General features: G+C 36.3%; 1 protein-coding gene across 3 annotated transcripts in view; it reads left to right on the plus strand.

The window, feature by feature from the left end:
- Nucleotides 1-18,605, plus strand: part of LOC125673284 (sodium- and chloride-dependent glycine transporter 1-like) — a 39,639-nt gene that overhangs the window by 20,804 nt on the left and 230 nt on the right. For all 3 annotated transcript variants that reach the window (XM_048909811.2, XM_048909820.2, XM_056166755.1), the window contains 11 exons: nt 1,334-1,679; nt 2,398-2,530; nt 4,746-4,880; nt 7,695-7,798; nt 8,610-8,737; nt 9,967-10,079; nt 11,758-11,889; nt 14,215-14,314; nt 14,929-15,029; nt 16,974-17,141; nt 18,480-18,605. The exon at nt 18,480-18,605 is cut by the window's right edge and continues 230 nt beyond it. In XM_048909811.2, the coding sequence (XP_048765768.2) occupies nt 1,334-1,679; nt 2,398-2,530; nt 4,746-4,880; nt 7,695-7,798; nt 8,610-8,737; nt 9,967-10,079; nt 11,758-11,889; nt 14,215-14,314; nt 14,929-15,029; nt 16,974-17,141; nt 18,480-18,605 (1,586 nt within the window). The remainder of the gene's footprint in view (nt 1-1,333; nt 1,680-2,397; nt 2,531-4,745; nt 4,881-7,694; nt 7,799-8,609; nt 8,738-9,966; nt 10,080-11,757; nt 11,890-14,214; nt 14,315-14,928; nt 15,030-16,973; nt 17,142-18,479) is intronic.

Genomic DNA, 18,605 nt, shown 5'->3' on the forward strand with positions numbered 1-18,605 from the left:
TGATCCCAACTATGGTGTGTCCAGGGGTCCGTGTTTGCCCAACTTTCTATTTTGTATTGCTTATGTGATTTGTGAGATTGATCACTGTTCGTTATCTTCGCCTTTCGGTTCATTATGAATTGATCTGTAGTGGAAATAAACAAATGATGGAGTGTCACTGTACTGTCAAAATGATGGGGGAATACAACATATTAAGCAAATAGCTGCTATTTAAAGGCATTTGTATTTTTGGGGTCAAATATGTACTTGCTACTGCAGTTTTTATGCCCTTGTAATGTAAGGTTCGGGGGCAAATAGATTTTGGTCTGTACATTTGTTTGTTCACAAAAGCTTTAACCTTAGCCATAACTTTTGAATGGATGGTGATAGTTGCTTTCATACTCACACATGTATTCCTTGTGACAAGACCTTTCTTGAGGTAGCAAAATCTTCGACCTTGTGACTTTGACCTTGGAGTTTGACCTATTTTGAACTTTAATCTTGACTATAACTTTTGAATGGTTGGTGCTAGGGCTTTCATATTAGACATGTGTATTCCTTGTGACAAGACCTTTATTGTGGTACCAAAACATTTGACCTCATGACCTTGGGAGTTTGACCTACTTGAGAAACTTTAACCCATGTACTATAAACCATAACTTTTGAATGGTTTACAGAGCTGATTTCAAATGTGTATTCCTTGTTCCATTTTTTTTTTTTTTTTTCAGACATGTTCTTTGTTAAATTTCCTGACAATATTGTTCACACTGTGTTATACATGTATATATGAGTGTATTTTCAGGTTTAGTGTTTTGTGTTATATATATATATATATACACAGTAAAATATCTCTATCTCGAAGTCCGAGGGACCTCGAAAAAACTTCGAGATATCCGGGGGTTCGAGATATCCAAAATCGATCTTGGATATTTTTTTGATGGAGGATATTTGATGCATAGTATGGGATTTGCATTATAAACAAAAAACCCGTTGCCGTTTCTTATAGTTTAATACAAGTTGATAAATTAATATTGTGGAATTTCAAAGACAAACATTTCATTTTTTTAATATATATAAACATCCAATTGAATTCACAATGTGTTTCAAAATTAAGATGATCGTGCCGGTATGCTTACTTTAAGTTTACTGATGTCTAGGCTCGACTGGGGTGTAGTTATTGCGTTGTAATGAAAGAACCTATCACGTAAGAAACAAAAAAGACGGATTAAAAAAAAAACTTTTAAATGTTTATTAAATAAATTTTCGTGTTTTCTCTGTCCTAGTTTTAATGATATATGTGTGTATTTTGGCTGCAGGTTTAGTGTTTTTCTATATGAGTGTCTTTTCGCTGCAGGTTTAGGGTTTCTGATGGTCATAGTGTCAGCTCTGATGTCGTGGTACTATATAACAGTTCTGGTGTGGGTGCTTTACTACCTCGTCAATTCCTTCACTGACCCACTGCCTTGGTCTGTCTGTACCGAGAAATGGAACACACATCACTGCATCGAGTCGAGAGTTAAGGCAGCTGGGATTGGCTCAGTGGCAGAGAATTCAGTCTTTCAGAATACCTCACTTCTATATAATGCATCATCTAGTTCCATTCTTCAAAATATATCCACTGCCTTTAATGTGAGTGTCAGCACAAATGATACAAACCCAGGAACAGGGGATTCTCCTACAGCAGCCAAGGAGTTCTGGCAGTAAGTAGGTCATGATGGCAGTAAGTAGGTCATGATGTTATTTAGTAGGTCATGATGTTAGTTAGTAGGTCATATTGGTAGTTAATAGGTTGTGCTGGCAGTAAGTAGTTTGTGATGTTATTTTGTAGTATCAATAGCACTTGCAGTTGTGAATGATGTGTTTATATAGTACGTCTATTTTAACAGTTGGAAATACCAACAAAAATGAATTTCAATTTTGAAAATACATGAGGGTATGAACTGTGACGCTGCATGCTGGTATACTTTTCATGAACCGTGTACTATGTAAATAGGAAAACAGAAAGGGATGTACCAAAATTGTGAATGTTGCAACTCCAGGATTCTGACTCAAGGATAGGTCCAAAATTGTTGTATATAGTGTTAATATATCATATATTGTGTAAAGTCTTTCATCAGTATGGACATTTGTGCTTTTTAAAGAACACACCTTGTTTTATACTGCTGCTAAATATTAGAATTTAGCTTAGATATGTGGAACAGAAAAATTATTATAGATTTTGTGGCCCATGGGGCTAATGATACTCTTAACTAACAGTCAGGTGACAGATGGGGCCTGTGGTCCTCTTGTTATTGTCAGTCATTGAAAGATTCAGGAAGCAAACTAGAAAATAGTAATACGTGAAGCAAGAGTTTGAAAGCTAAAATGTTGTTCCATTATCGTAATTAAGAATTTTAAAATCCTATTTGTTTCTTGTAGGCGCCGTGTGCTGAGAATTTCCAGTGGTTTTGATGATGTGGGCACTATAGAGCCCCACCTTGTGATAGGCTTGTTTGTAGCCTGGGTACTAGTGTTTCTATGTCTTATGAAAGGAGTCAAATCTGTGGGGAAAGTGAGTAGATTTAAAATTATAACGCAAATGACCTGTCAGATAGTGAATGTAATGGAAAATGTTATTTATTAAGGAGGCACGACACAGTGTCACACCTGGGAAGATCTTAATGGATGGGAAGTATAAAGATTTATCGGATTATCTATTTTCAGTATTGGAGATGTTAGAATTTATGTTTTGTGGCAAAAATTGCACTTTTATTAGAGTGAATTCAGTAAAAAAAAAAAAAAATCCCAAGATCCACAGCCTGGATGCCTGACACTTTGTCTGCTTAGCTACCCAGAGAAACAGTAAGGACAAGTAATAGAATCTCTCCAGGAAAAGTTCGAATTTCATGGCAGACAAAATACAGTTAAACTTCGGTATCTGGAACACCGATATCTCGAATACCATGCATATGTCAAAGCGATTCGAAAGACACAACCACTTATTCTTTAAGTATTTTGCCATTGATATCTTGAATCCTCAGATATCTCAAAGTTTTTTCTCGGTCCTATCGAGTTTGAGCTAACGAGGTTTGACTGTATGTCACAGTAGGCAATACATGATTATTTCAGTCAGAGTGAGAATGTGCTAATCTCTATGGGTGCCCCTGTGTTTTAGTAAACACACAAGGGGAAAATGCTTTAAGGACACACATGTACGCGACATTTCTGACATTTTCTCTAAAAAGTGATGTTTTCGAATTCATCTCAATTTGAAGAATTCTTGAATGATTTCTGAAATAGGTTTAACTTTTATACTGTAGTACAGTAATATTACAAAACTTTGTATATCAGCCTAGGTAACTCAGTGGTTAGATCACCTAACTAGTAATGGAAAGGCTCCGGATTCAATAACCAATTGTTCCAAAGAGTTTTCTCTCCTTCTTTGCTACAGTAATGTCCGTTTATGCACTTACTGTAATGCATTTAGAACTGACTGTACATTTTTATTTGCAATGATCAGAAACTATCAATTTGAAAACAGACATGGTAATATACCCTAAGATATTTAGAAGAAACAAGATAGAATGCAGGTGAATTGTACATGAAACGCCACGCAAAATATATCATTGAGAAACATCTCGTGGGGATAATTCTTTGTTTACCAAATTAAATGACATGTCAGATGTTGTGATATTTTTGTTGATCGTTAAATTCAGCGAGTCACTCAGGTTAAAGGTGATTCTGGATGCTTCTGTGTAGATAATATTTCTGCATTTGTTACAAATTTCCTTTTAACGTTATAGTTATTCTAGCATTTGGTGCATAATGCAAAATCATTAAGTTATCAGAGTTATGTCCCTTTCCACATAGTAAGTGCTCTTTGTGATTCAAGCAGAATCATACCTAATTTAGAAGTTGTTTAAAAATCATAGCATCATATAGATGCAGTAAGTTATACAGGAAGTATTGACATTTTTAGATGCAGTAAGTTATACAAGAATATTGACATTTTCAATTTTATATTGTGGCATACGTGGATTCTAAATGAAATACAAAATTATTAGGCCAAAAAAAATTAATCAGTAGTTTCTCAGGCCCTGCCACATCCGTTGAAAAGGTACTGCATGGAATTTTCTTATCAATTTATATTTGTTTATTTATGTAAATGAGGTAACTCTTTGGTTATAGATATTTATGTTAAACTTTTAGAAGGTTTTTAACAAGATTTTAAGTAGCTTTTGTTCAAATAATTATTGAATTTAAACTCAATTATGGGCAAGTGGTTAAAAGTAATAGAATACATTTAATAATAAGTAATGTGAGAATTCCATATTCCATTGCTTATTCTATATATGAGAAAGAAAACATAACTCATTCTACAGTCAATGTTAAAAAATTAAGATAACTCATACTACAGCCAAGTTAAAAAAAAAAAAATGCCTGCATGCCTCATCAAAATTTGAAAGTTTTGGCCTGAGAAACTATTAAAAAAAAATTGGCCTTAACAAGTTTCAGTGTACAGAAATAATATCCATATAGATAGATACATCCTAGATACATCATTATTGATTTTTTGTACCTGATGCATCTTTCATTGTTTACAGGTTGTGTATGTATATTTGATGTGTATGTATATTTCATTGTTTACAGGTTGTGTATGTATATTTCATTGTTTACAGGTTGTGTATGTATATTCCATTGTTTACAGGTTGTGTATATTTCATTGTTTACAGGTTGTGTATATTTCATTGTTTACAGGTTGTGTATATATATTCCATTGTTTACAGGTTGTGTATGTAACAGCAGTATTGCCGTATATTTTACTCACCACATTCCTGATCAGGGGTCTGATGCTTGAAGGTTCAATTGATGGCATCATGTATTATTTGTCACCAGATTTTTCCAGACTGTCCGATTTTCAGGTAACTAGGCGTGACTGCGTCTAAGACCATTCTAACTAAATTGAAGGGCTCTTGTGTAATTGTGGTTCTTTTATCTGTTTGTAAAATGCAGTTCTCAGGAAATTTGAATTTTATTGAACACCAGTAAGGCCAACCTAAATAAATTCAACATTTTGCCTCAGATTAATTTTTCTAAACCTGCACAAGAGGGCATGAAATGATAAACAGAATTTATAAACTCTTGAATAAATCTTCTAATTCTGAAATGTTCATCCAACTACCAAGCCAAAGAAAAGATGAAACAATATTGCTGATACAAAACAGAAATCCTAAAGGAGATTCATTAACTAAAGTTTCGAATCTGATATAATAGTATCCAAACTATGCAATTTGTCACAAATTTCAGATTCTTCACATTTTTAGCTCTTCTGAGCCGAAGGCTCAAAGAGCTAATGCTATGGCCATTTGTGCGGTGTGCGTAAACTTTTTAGAAAAAGGGCTATAACTCAAGAACCCCTTGGCCAATTTTTTTCAAATTTGTTACAGGGTATCATTGGCCCAAGGGCTTTCATACATACTAAATAGAGGGATGTGACCCTTTAACAAGGGGATATAATCAGGAAAATACAAACAAAAGTAGTGGTTGCTAAAAAATCTTCTTCTCAAGAACCACTGGGCAGATTATCACCAAACTTACACATAAGGATGAGGATATGTTGTAGATTAAAAATTGTACAAGGCATTACCCTGGGGCAAAGGGCGTGGTCTCAAGGTCACTTCAAAGTTGACCTAAATTTATATTTCCTTAAATCTTTGATATTTTAGTCATTATAAGGACTAGGATCATCAAATTTTGACAGTTGATGCATCTTAGGACCTTGTATCAAGTTGTCTCAAAAGTAGGTCACGGTGACCTACTTTTTGAATTTTGCAGGTATTTATTTTAAAATTAATTTTGATGCATATCTTGGACACTTTGAAGCCTATGATCATCAAAACTTGTCAGTTGGTGGATCATGGGACCTTAAAATGCGTCAACTGAAAAATAGGTCACCGTGACCTACTTTCTCAATTTTATGGCTTATCATTTATAGATATATTTTAAGTTGTTATTTCAAATAGCGAGAGATTTAGAATCATCAAATCTTGTAAGTTGATGCATCTTGAGGCCTTGAAACATATTTATAAAAAAAGTAGGTCACAGTGACCTACTTTTTGAATTTTGCAGATATTCAAATTTCACATTTTCAATTTTAGATGCATATTTTGGGCACTGTAAAACCTAGGATCATCAAACTTTGTCAGTTGATGCGTCTTCAGTCTTCGGTTTGTGTCGACCAAAAAATAGGTCACCGTGACCTACTTTTGGTATTTGACAGCTAAATTACTATATTTCAGACACTATTTGACCTACAATCATCAAACTTTGTCAGTTGATGCATCTTGAGTCTTCGGAGTGTATCGACCAAAAAGTAGGTCACTGTGACCTACTTTTGGCATTTGACAGTAATATTTATATATTTCAGTCACTAATTGACCTACAATCATCAAACTTTGACAGTTGATGCATCTTGAGTCTACGGAGTGTGTCGACCAAAAAGTAGGTGACCTTGACCTACTTTTGGAATTGGACGGCTATATTTATATATTTCAGATACTATTTGACCTACAGTCATCAAACTTTGTCAGTTGATGGGTCTTGCATGTTCGAAGGGTTTCGACCAAAAAGTAGGTCAACTTGACCTACTTTTGGAATTGGACGGCTATATTTATATATTTCAGATACTATTTGACCTACAGTCATCAAACTTTGTCAGTTGATGCGTCTTGCATGTTCAAAGGGTGTCGACCAAAAAGTAGGTCACCTTGACCTACTTTTGGAATTGGACGGCTATATTTATATTATTCAGATACTATTTGACCTACAGTCATCAAACTTTGTCAGTTGTTGGGTCTTGCATGTTTGAAGGGTGTTGACGAAAAAGTAGGTCACCTTGACCTACTTTTGGAATTTGACGGCTATATTTATATATTTCAGATACTATTTGACCTACAGTCATCAAACTTTGTCAGTTGATGGGTCTTGCATGTTCGGAGTTCGCTGACCAAAAAGTAGGTCACCATGACCTACGATTGGAATTTGACAGCTGTATTTCAATATTCAGATACTAATTGGCTTAAAATCATCAAACTTTGTCAGTTGATATTTCTTGGGTTCTCAAAATGTGTAAACCAAACAGTAGGTCACATTGACCTACTTTTTTTTAATTCTTAGGATTTAACTAAAGATTTAGAATACTAAGAGGCTAAGAATAGAAATGGTGGGGTTGTATAATTTATCAGAAGAGCGATTCTAGGCCCTTGGGCCTCTTGTTATTTTCAACACTGAAAAAGTATTGATATTAACTTCATTTCGTATTTGTTTGTCAAAAACCTACCTTCACAGTTTACATAAATACCTACCTTCACAGTTTACATAAATACCTACCTTCACAGTTTACATAAATACCTACCTTCACAGTTTACATAAAGTGTAGAATTAAAACCCAACCTTCAGTTTACATAAAGTGTAGAATTGAAAACCTTCCTAAACAGTTTACATAAAGTGTAGATTAAAACCCAACCTTCACAGTTTACATAAAGTGTAGAACTGAAAACCTACCTAAACAGTTTACATAAAGTGTAGAATTAAACAGTTTACATAAAGTGTAGAATTAAACAGTTTACATAAAGTGTAGAATTAAACAGTTTACATAAAGTGTAGAATTAAACAGTTTACATAAAGTGTATATACAATGTACACCAGTATTTCTGAGGATTAAATCTCTCCATCAGGTGTGGCTTGAAGCAGGAATTCAAGTCTTCTACTCTTTGGGACCAGCGTGGGGAGGACTGATCACAATGTCTAGTTACAACAAATTCAACAACAACTGTCTACGGTAAAGCTGCTGATTTATTCACATCTTACTCTATATTCTTGTCACTTCCTGTTAATGATACAGGTTTTGAATGCATGCTTTATCATGTCGCACATTTATTGACATTTCACAAACCTCGTCCGAGGGGACAATTGATTTGGGGTTTGCTATATACATGGTGAACGTCACTGTCTCTAAGACTCTATAAAATAGTGGAATACTGACCGCCTGGTGCATGGCGACAAACATTTGCGAATGAGAGCTAGTGGGTTCTTATATCTGATTGAAACCAACTTTTGATATATAGATAAAAGGATGAGGACAGCTATCATTTATGAAGATTCTCACCATTCTTTATGTTACAACTGAGAAAGTATCTGTTGTGTAAAGTCAGTATTTAGAATTTTATGGTTGTTACAACAATCTAATTTACCAGTACAACTTGTCATTGGGTAAAATGCTGTCTGACATGTTTCATACCAATTGAAGTCGTTCTTTACCCACTGAGTTTGACTACAGATTACTCTGTTTACCCAGTTGAGATATAGGGCTAATGTTTACCTGATCAAGATATAGGGTTCGTGGCATGTGTGACCGAGCACCTGATCCCAGCTCTGGTATATCCAGGGGTCCTTGTTTCCTTAGTCTTTTAATTTTGTATTCTGTATAGGAGTTATGAGATTGATCACTGTTCATTATCTTCACCTTTTATAGGAGTTATGAGATTGATCACTGTTCACTATCTTTGCTTTTTGTTAACTCCATTTGATTTGCTGCTTGCAGCTCGATACGTGTGGATGCCATTATAAACATATTAGATTTTTAATTTCAGAGATGCCATAATTGGAAGTTTGGCTGATGGACTTACCAGTTTTTATGCTGGATTTGTCATTTTTGCTCTGCTAGGTAATTTAGCAGCGGAAACCGGCTTGAAAATCAGTGATATGACTGGTGATTCAGGTAATTTTATTCATTTTCTGTACAGGTGTAAAGTGACATTATTTAGTAATTAGGGCCCCTCCATATGAGGATGCTCTATAGTAATCACTCTGTATGCCCGTTAGTACTTTCCTTTTTCATTCATACAATTATAGGTCAGGGACTAGTACATGATATAATGATGTTAAACATACATTTATAGATCCGGTACTAGTACATGATGTATTGATGTTAAACATACAATTATAGGTCGGGGACTAGTACATGATATAATGATGTTAAACATACATTTATAGATCCGGTACTAGTACATGATGTATTGATGTTAAACATACTATTATAGGTCGGGGACTAGTACATGATATATTGATGTTAAACATACAATTATAGGTCGGGGACTAGTACATGATATATTGATGTTAAACATACAATTATAGGTCGGGGACTAGTACATGATATATTGATGTTAAACATACAATTATAGATCCAGTATTAGTACATGATATATTGATGTTAAACATACAATTATAGGTCGGGGACTAGTACATGATATAATGATGTTAAACATACAATTATAGGTCGGGGACTAGTACATGATATATTGATGTTAAACATACAATTATAGATCCAGTATTAGTACATGATATATTGATGTTAAACATACAATTATAGGTCGGGGACTAGTACATGATATATTGATGTTAAACATACAATTATAGGTCGGGGACTAGTACATGATATATTGATGTTAAACATACAATTATAGGTCGGGGACTAGTACATGATATATTGATGTTAAACATACAATTATAGATCCAGTATTAGTACATGATATATTGATGTTAAACATACAATTATAGGTCGGGGACTAGTACATGATATATTGATGTTAAACATACTATTATAGGTCCGGTACTAGTACAATGTACATGATATATTGATGTTAAACATACAATTATAGGTCGGGGACTAGTACATGATATATTGATGTTAAACATACAATTATAGGTCGGGGACTAGTACATGATATATTGATGTTAAACATACAATTATAGGTCGGGGACTAGTACATGATATATTGATGTTAAACATACTATTATAGGTCGGGGACTAGTACATGATATATTGATGTCAAACATACAATTATAGGTCGGGGACTAGTACAATGTACATGATATAATGATGTTAAACATACAATTATAGGTCAGGGACTAGTACATGATATATTGATGTCAAACATACAATTATAGGTCCAGGACTAGCACTTGTGGTTTATCCTGAGGCCATGCTGTCACTGCCAATCCCCCATCTATGGGCTGTTCTCTTCTTCCTGATGTTGTTAACTCTGGGAATCGATAGTCAGGTGAGCTTATTATGCCTTTGAGTCATATGAAAGTTTCAGAGGATGACTTACTCATGTGCGTGTTGACATCATAGATTTTGGACATCCTAGGATAAAGATCCTGGGTTGATGTCTTCAAGTGTGAAGATATTTAAGGAGGGAGGAAGGTAGCGGTCAGCCGGGTTCGATTGCCGGTGGCCAGATAGCTCAATTGGTAGAGCACCTGATTAAAGATTAGGCCAATTCCAGAGGTGTTTACCACTACGGATTTTCCGTATTTTATACGGATTTTAAATGTAAAATACAGACTACGGATTTTTTCACGGAAATACGGTTTCCGATCTGTTTCCGAAATTATTATTTTTTTCAGTGGAATGCTTGAAAGAGCATTATTAAATGTGCACATTTAAAACGCGGTAGAGATAGCGACTTAAGCGTCTATCGGAATACATCTAAATTGATCGTTCCTGTTACTTGCTTTCAAAGTAGGTATCGAAGGTTTTTGCGGGAAACGTGCAGAAGGAATGAAATGTCGAAACGGGGGAGTCCCCTGGACTCTGATGATGATGAACACTCTCCAAAGAAACAAAAACGACGACAGACAAGTGATCAGAAATATAAGGAGTCTTATTCAAAACTGTGGCCATGTTTGACGTCTTCCAAACATGGCGTGTGCATGGTGCGCTGCAACGTGTGTTCTGACTTTATTGTTCAATGTCAAAATGAAAAACTGAAGTTTTGCAAAAGTCACAGAAAAAAATCAACCAAATTTATTATTTTGTTATCTTAAAAATGACTCTTAAAAACTGTCAGAAAGCAGGATTTTGCATCTAATTTTTCAAAAATTTTCGGGGGGGGCATGCCCCCAGACCCCCCTAGCAGGTTTGCACCGCTATGCGGTGCTCACATCGCATACTACTGAAAAATACTGACAAAACATCATATAATACTGATACTCTTAATTATGGGTAAACACCTCTGCAATTCAACTTAATTGATCCCCGCCTGCCCCTCAAAAATTGTCCCGCCCTGATTATTTTTTTATTTTGCGAAACTTGCGATTTCCGGAATATTTTCATGTCCGACTCTGGTGTTTACACTTCTTGTTTACATTTCCGGTATAGGAACGTGAAAAGTCACGTGAAGAAATTAGATTTATATGGTTTTCTTAATTTCTCGCCTTCTTACAGACGTAAATCTTAAAGAAGTTAGGTATATTTCTGTTATATCCTTAAATTAAAGATTAACCTGGAATTAGTGTATGAAAATAGCATAGATTGATATCCATCTGCCATTAAATGATGCGGATCTGTTGGGGAAAAAAACTAGTTTGTCTTTAATATTTTTCTCAGAAAATAAAAATTAAAAAATAAAATCCTCCCACCCACCCCATACTTTTTGCTGACCTTGGATGATAATCTACTAATTAAGTTTAGGGGGCCTAGGTTCAAATCCAGGTGTGGTCCGTTGCATTTTCTCCTTTCCTGTTACACTTAGAAAGTCTTATCACTGCAGAGTATCAAGTTTTATGATTTTCCCAGTCTCATTCATGCATAAAATACACACTTTAAAACCCATATGTTAATGTATATTTATCCAGTGTTAAGTTTGCCCGCTATGAATGAATGCAGAAATGGGTGACAATTTCCCAGCATTCAGTAGTTGTGACCGTTGACTGGACCTCCATCTTGTATTGTAGTTTGGAACATTTGAGACAGTGTCCAGTGGCTTGGCTGATGCATTCCCTCAATACTTTGCCGGTAGAAAACCCATTTTAACTGCTGGAGTGTGCATTATCATGTTTGTTCTAGGCCTGCCCTTTTGCACAAACGTAAGTTCAATCAGTACATTTTTTTTTAAGACTACAAATATATTTCATCCATCATATATGCACTACATTCATGAAGAAGTGATCCATTTCCCTAATCAAAGATTTCATACATTGTTGAGATATGTTGTTTCCAAATGTGGTAGTGTTTGATGCAGGGTCTTCTTAATTACTAGCTCTGGCTAGTGGGTTAACCCTTAAGCTGGATCGGTATAGAGCTCTGGCTAGTGGGTTAACCCTTTAGCTGGATCGGTATAGAGCTCTGGCTAGTGGGTTAACCCTTCAGCTGGATCGGTATAGAGCTCTGGCTAGTGGGTTAACCCTTTAGCTGGATCGGTATAGAGCTCTGGCTAGTGAGTTAACCCTTTAGCTGGATCGGTATAGAGCTCTGGCTAGTGGGTTAACCCTTTAGCTGGATCGGTATAGAGTTCTGGCTAGTGGGTTAACCCTTTAGCTGGATCGGTATAGAGCTCTGACTAGTGGGTTAACCCTTCAGCTGGATCGGTATAGAGCTCTGGCTAGTGGGTTAACCCTTTAGCTGGATCGGTATAGAGCTCTGGCTAGTGGGTTAACCCTTTAGCTGGATCGGTATAGAGCTCTGACTAGTGGGTTAACCCTTCAGCTGGATCGGTATAGAGCTCTGGCTAGTGGGTTAACCCTTTAGCTGGATCGGTATAGAGCTCTGGCTAGTGGGTTAACCCTTCAGCTGGATCGGTATAGAGCTCTGGCTAGTGGGTTAACCCTTCAGCTGGATCGGTATAGAGCTCTGGACTGTTGTGTCAGAGGCCCTGGATTCGACCCTCTTCAGAGACATAAACGGGAAAGTGAAATATTAATATTGCCTGATTGTTACTGATGTCATTATTATGCCCCCCTTTGAAAAAGAGGGGGCATATTGTTTTGCACCTGTCGGTAGGTCGGTCGGTCTGTCGGTCGGTCTGTAGACCATGTGTTGTCCGCTCAATATCTTGAGAACCATTCACTTGATGATAATGATATTTCATATGTGGGTTAGTTATGAGTAGAAGAGGATCCCTATTGTTTTTCAGGTCAAAGGTCAAGGGTCAATCTACTCTGGACATAGGAATATAATGTCCGCTCAATATCTTGAGAACCCTTTGCTTGAAAGACATCAAACTTGGCACACTGGTACATCCTAAGGAGTAGATGACCCCTATTGATTTTGAGGTCATATGGTCAAAGGTCAAGGGTCAAACTGGGCATAGGAATATACTGACCATTCAATGTCTAGAGAACCCTTTGCTTGACAGACATCAAACTTGGTACGCCAGTACATCTTCAGAAGAAGATGACCCCCATTGATTTTGAGGTCACATGGTCAAAGGTCAAGGGTCAAACTGGACATAGGAATATACTGTCCATCAAATATCTCGAGAACCCTTTGCTTGACAGACATCAAACTTGATACACTGGTACATCTTCAAGAGAAGATGACCCCTATTGATTTTGAGGTCACATGGTCAAAGGTCAAGGGTCAAACTTGACATGGGAATATACTGTCCGCTCAGTATCTTGAGAACCCTTTTCTTGACAGACATCAAACTTGGTACACTGATACGACTTCAGGAGAAGACGACCACTATTGATTTTGAGGTCACATGGTCAAAGGTCAAGGGTCACACTAAACAGGAATATACTGTCCGTTCAATATTTTGAGAACCCTTCGCTTGACAGACATCAAACGACCCCTATTTATTTTGAGGTCACATGTTTAAAGGTCAAGGGTCAAACTGGACATAGGAACATACTGTCCGTTCAATATCTTGAGAACCCTTTGCTTGACAGACATTAAACTTGGTACACTGGTACATCTTCAGGAGAAGATGACACCTATTGATTTTGAGGTTGCGTGGTCAAAGGTCAAGGGTTAAACTGTACATAGGAATATACTGTCCGCTCAATATCTTGAGAACCCTTTGCGTGACAGACATCAAACTTGGTACACTGGTACATCTTCAGGAGAAGATGACTACTAATTATTTTAAGGTCACATGGTCAAAAGTCAAGGGTCAAATTGGACATAGGAATATACTGTCCGTTCAATATCTTGAGAACCCTTTGCTTGACAGACATCAAACTTGGTACACTGGTACATCTTCAGGAGTTGATGACCCCTATTGATTTTTAGGTCACATGGTCAATCCACTCTTGACATAGGAAGATATTGTCTGCTCAATATCTTGAATTGATGATACTACTCTCAATTAAATGATGTGTGTGTGTATAATCCTTTTTAATTTTGCACCATGGGGGGCATATGTGTTTTACAAACATCTCTTGTTTCTATATTATGTTTGAATCTTGCAGGGAGGGATGTATTACTTCCAGATCGTTGACTGGTACGCAGCCTCACTCTGTGTTCTGTTGACCTCATTTTTAGAATGTATTATTGTGGGCTGGATCTATGGTGAGTGTGTCTGTAATCTGTCGTAGCTGAATATGTAGTTACTTGTTTGATAAATGATTTTATATATGCATCGTTTTTCTTCATATCAATACTGATGCTTTCACGGAGTGTAATCCGATTTTCTGGATCACCACACTGGTTTTCTGAATCCAGATCATGTCTCTCTGAAACTGATGACATCACAATGCATCAATGCACGTTTTTGTGGAAAGTGATCAACCGCGTCACAGTCAAAACTGCATATATGAAAGGCGATTTCACTGTATATTCATCTTTTTGATAATTAGGAGTTCATTCATCATTATCTCATTTTCATCTAAATGTGTACGTAAGAATACAATGGGACGTACATATGATGAATATATCATTACTTCAATAACTTGATCTGAAGAGTTAGATCACGTCTCGTTGAAAGGAGCAGATCGTTTGATCTGATGATTCGCGCCTGTTAACTTTATGTGATCTGACTCATCAGATTAAGTTAAAACAGTAATGATAAATTCATATATATGTCTTATTCTATTTTTAAATACACATTTAGATAATAATATATATTCATCTTGTTTATGAATTTACTAAAATAAATACATGGTGTTGTGATTATTTTGATGTAGGTGCTGATAAGTTTAGTAAAGACGTAAAATTGATGATCGGTAAAGACGTCAACATAGTCATCCGTTTCTGTTGGTGCATCATTACGCCCCTAGTCATGCTGGTAAGTAATCATTACGCCCCTAGTCATGCTGGTAAGTAATCATTACGCCCCTAGTCATGCTGGTAAGTAATCATTACACCCCTAGTCATACTGGTAAGTAATCATTACGCCCCTAGTCATGCTGGTAAGTGATTGTTACACCCTAGTTATGCTGGTAAGTGATTGTTACACCCCTAGTCATGCTGGTAAGTAATCATTACACCCCTAGTCATGCTGGTAAGTAATCATTACGCCCCTAGTCATGCTGGTAAGTAATCATTACACCCCTAGTCATGCTGGTAAGTGATTGTAACGCCCCTAGTCATGCTGTGTAAGTAATCATTACACCCCTAGTCATGCTGGTAAGTAATCATTACGCCCCTAGTCATGCTGTGTAAGTAATCATTACACCCCTAGTCATGCTGGTGATTGTTACACCCTAGTTATGCTGGTAAGTGATTGTTACACCCTAGTTATGCTGGTAAGTAATCATTACACCCCTAGTCATGCTGGTAAGTAATCATTACGCCCCTAGTCATGCTGTGTATGTAATCATTACGCCCCTAGTCATGCTGGTAAGTAATCATTACACCCCTAGTCATGCTGGTAAGTGATTGTTACACCCTAGTTATGCTGGTAAGTGATTGTTACACCCCTAGTCATGCTGGTAAGTAATCATTACACCCCTAGTCATACTGGTAAGTAATCATTACGCCCCTAGTCATGCTGGTAAGTGATTGTTACACCCTAGTTATGCTGGTAAGTGATTGTTACACCCCTAGTCATGCTGGTAAGTAATCATTACACCCCTAGTCATGCTGGTAAGTAATCATTACGCCCCTAGTCATGCTGGTAAGTAATCATTACACCCCTAGTCATGCTGGTAAGTGATTGTAACGCCCCTAGTCATGCTGTGTAAGTAATCATTACACCCCTAGTCATGCTGGTAAGTAATCATTACGCCCCTAGTCATGCTGTGTAAGTAATCATTACACCCCTAGTCATGCTGGTGATTGTTACACCCTAGTTATGCTGGTAAGTGATTGTTACACCCTAGTTATGCTGGTAAGTAATCATTACACCCCTAGTCATGCTGGTAAGTAATCATTACGCCCCTAGTCATGCTGTGTAAGTAATCATTACGCCCCTAGTCATGCTGGTAAGTAATCATTACACCCCTAGTCATGCTGGTAAGTAATCATTACACCCCTAGTCATGCTGGTAAGTAATCATTACGCCCCTAGTCATGCTGGTAAGTGATTGTTACACCCTTGTCATGCTGGTAAGTAATCATTACACCCCTAGTCATGCTGGTAAGTGTTTTAACACTCCTAGTTACAGGCCTGTTGTAGTGCATGCTAGGAATGGATTGTTCTTTGTTATTTTTACCATTAATATATATACAATGAAACTTGCTGTCCTATACTGTCTGACAGTACTCTTTACGGACTAGCCAATTTATAGACTTAAGCATGTTTGAGATTCTACGTCCATTTTGAATTTTCTAATGAAGACAGGCTTTTAAAACAAGCCAAAATGAATATGAGTATAGATTATAGAATATTCTGGTATGTAAATATGAGTATAGATTATAGAATATTCCGGTATGTAAATATGAGTATAGATTATAGAATATTACTGTATGTAAATATGATATAGATTATAGAATATTCCGGTATGTAAATATGAGTATAGATTATAGAATTTTCCGGTATGTACATGTAAATATGAGTATAGATTATAGAATATTCCGGTATGTAAATATGAGTATAGATTATAGAATATTCCGGTATGTACATATGAGTATAGATTATAGAATATTCCGGTATGTAAATAGTACAAATCCAATTTGATACCTTTTGATAGTTATAGTACTAGTCAAATTTTTAAAATGCAATTTATACTTTCTAGAAGTGAAATTAAAATTAGATGTTTATAACAGAGGATTTTTATTCTCCATTTTAGGTAACTTTCATCATAACCCTGACAAACTACCAGCCCCCTACCTATGAGGGTTACAAGTACCCGGTACACGCCCGTGTGGCAGGCTTTATTCTCTCTCTCATTCCGCTGATACCGGTACCTGTAACAGCAGTATATTACTACACACGTACAGATGGAACATTTTTACAGGTATAGTTGGTGCTCTATGTGTACTGAGTTACTCTTTTTAAAATGGGAGACAATCCTTTGAAGATTCTTTGGATTTTGAGAGATCTTATCCAAAAACGCTTTGTTTCTGACCCCAAAACCTTGAAGAGTCAGCTTTTGTGTATGAGAGGGAGAGAGAGACACAGAGATAGAGAGAGAGAAAGAGACTATCTGAATTTTCTTTGTCAAACCAAAAATGGTATTTAAGATGTGATTTGGAAACCATTAGGAGACTATGACCTTTGACCTCAAAAACAAAAAGGGGGGGGTTGGGGTTGGGGTTGGGGGTTAATCCTTTTGTGATGGAAAGTCTTCGTATAATGTACCATATAAGTGGTATTTACAGCATGACACAAATTTTAGTGACTTTAATTCCAAAAAAGATAACTATTACCTATGATGTGGAATAGATATAAGCGATATTCAATTTTAGCGATCTTGCAACTGTTGCTAATAATACCAAAATTAAATCCTCACTAAAAATTCTGCTTATATGGTATTTGAATATCATCTGATGGAAACTCTTCACATGGAGTTTATTGCTAAAGCTCAAATACCATTTGATATGAAACCTAGAAATCATAATCATCTTACCGTAGTTACAGTACATGACACGAGTTTTATACACCCCTCCATGAAAAGACCACGGTGGAAAATCCACGGAGATGCACATAATCATCTTACTGTAGTTGCAGTACATGACACGAGTTTTATACACCCCTCTGTGGAAAGACCACGGTGGAAAATCCACGGAGATACACATAATCATCTTACTGTAGTTGGGGGGGGGGGGGGCGACATATCTGTGGTATTCGAGATATCGAAGTTTAACTGTATATTTTATATTCCTAATACCATTAAACAGGTATGCACTTCATCAAAACATTTCTCAATGAAGTAATCAAAAGTGATGAGTAATCATGATGACTTAGAAAAAAGTAATTGTAATTTAATCAACTTCTATCAATTAGAGAAGTAATTCTATTGTAATTGTAATCATATAATTTCAAAGTAATTGTAATTTAATCAATTACTTTTCAAAGTAATTGACCACATATCTGACTTTGGGCTACAAAAAAAAATAGGGGTCTTTCTGATATCACGGAGACTCTTCATGTGAAATTTCATTCCAAAAACGAATAGCACTTGAGATTTTATTCAGATGTTACAGACAGTTGTACAGATAAGTAGACCTAAATTACATCAATTTGTAGCAGTGTAAAATAAAATTTGAGGAGAACAGATTTTATAGGAAGTTCATTATCTATAACTTGTCATTTCTTGAACAGATTGGAAATAATACAGTTCTTCTAATTTCAGAGGATAAGAAAACTCACTCAGCCAGCAGCTGACTGGGGTCCACATTTAAATAAATACAAAAAAGAGTACCACGAAAACCAGTCGAACACACCTGATGGGGCACCTCTGCTCACCGCCAAACGGAAC

This window comes from Ostrea edulis, chromosome 1, assembly GCF_947568905.1.
Source record: "Ostrea edulis chromosome 1, xbOstEdul1.1, whole genome shotgun sequence".
NCBI lineage: Eukaryota > Metazoa > Mollusca > Bivalvia > Ostreida > Ostreidae > Ostrea > Ostrea edulis.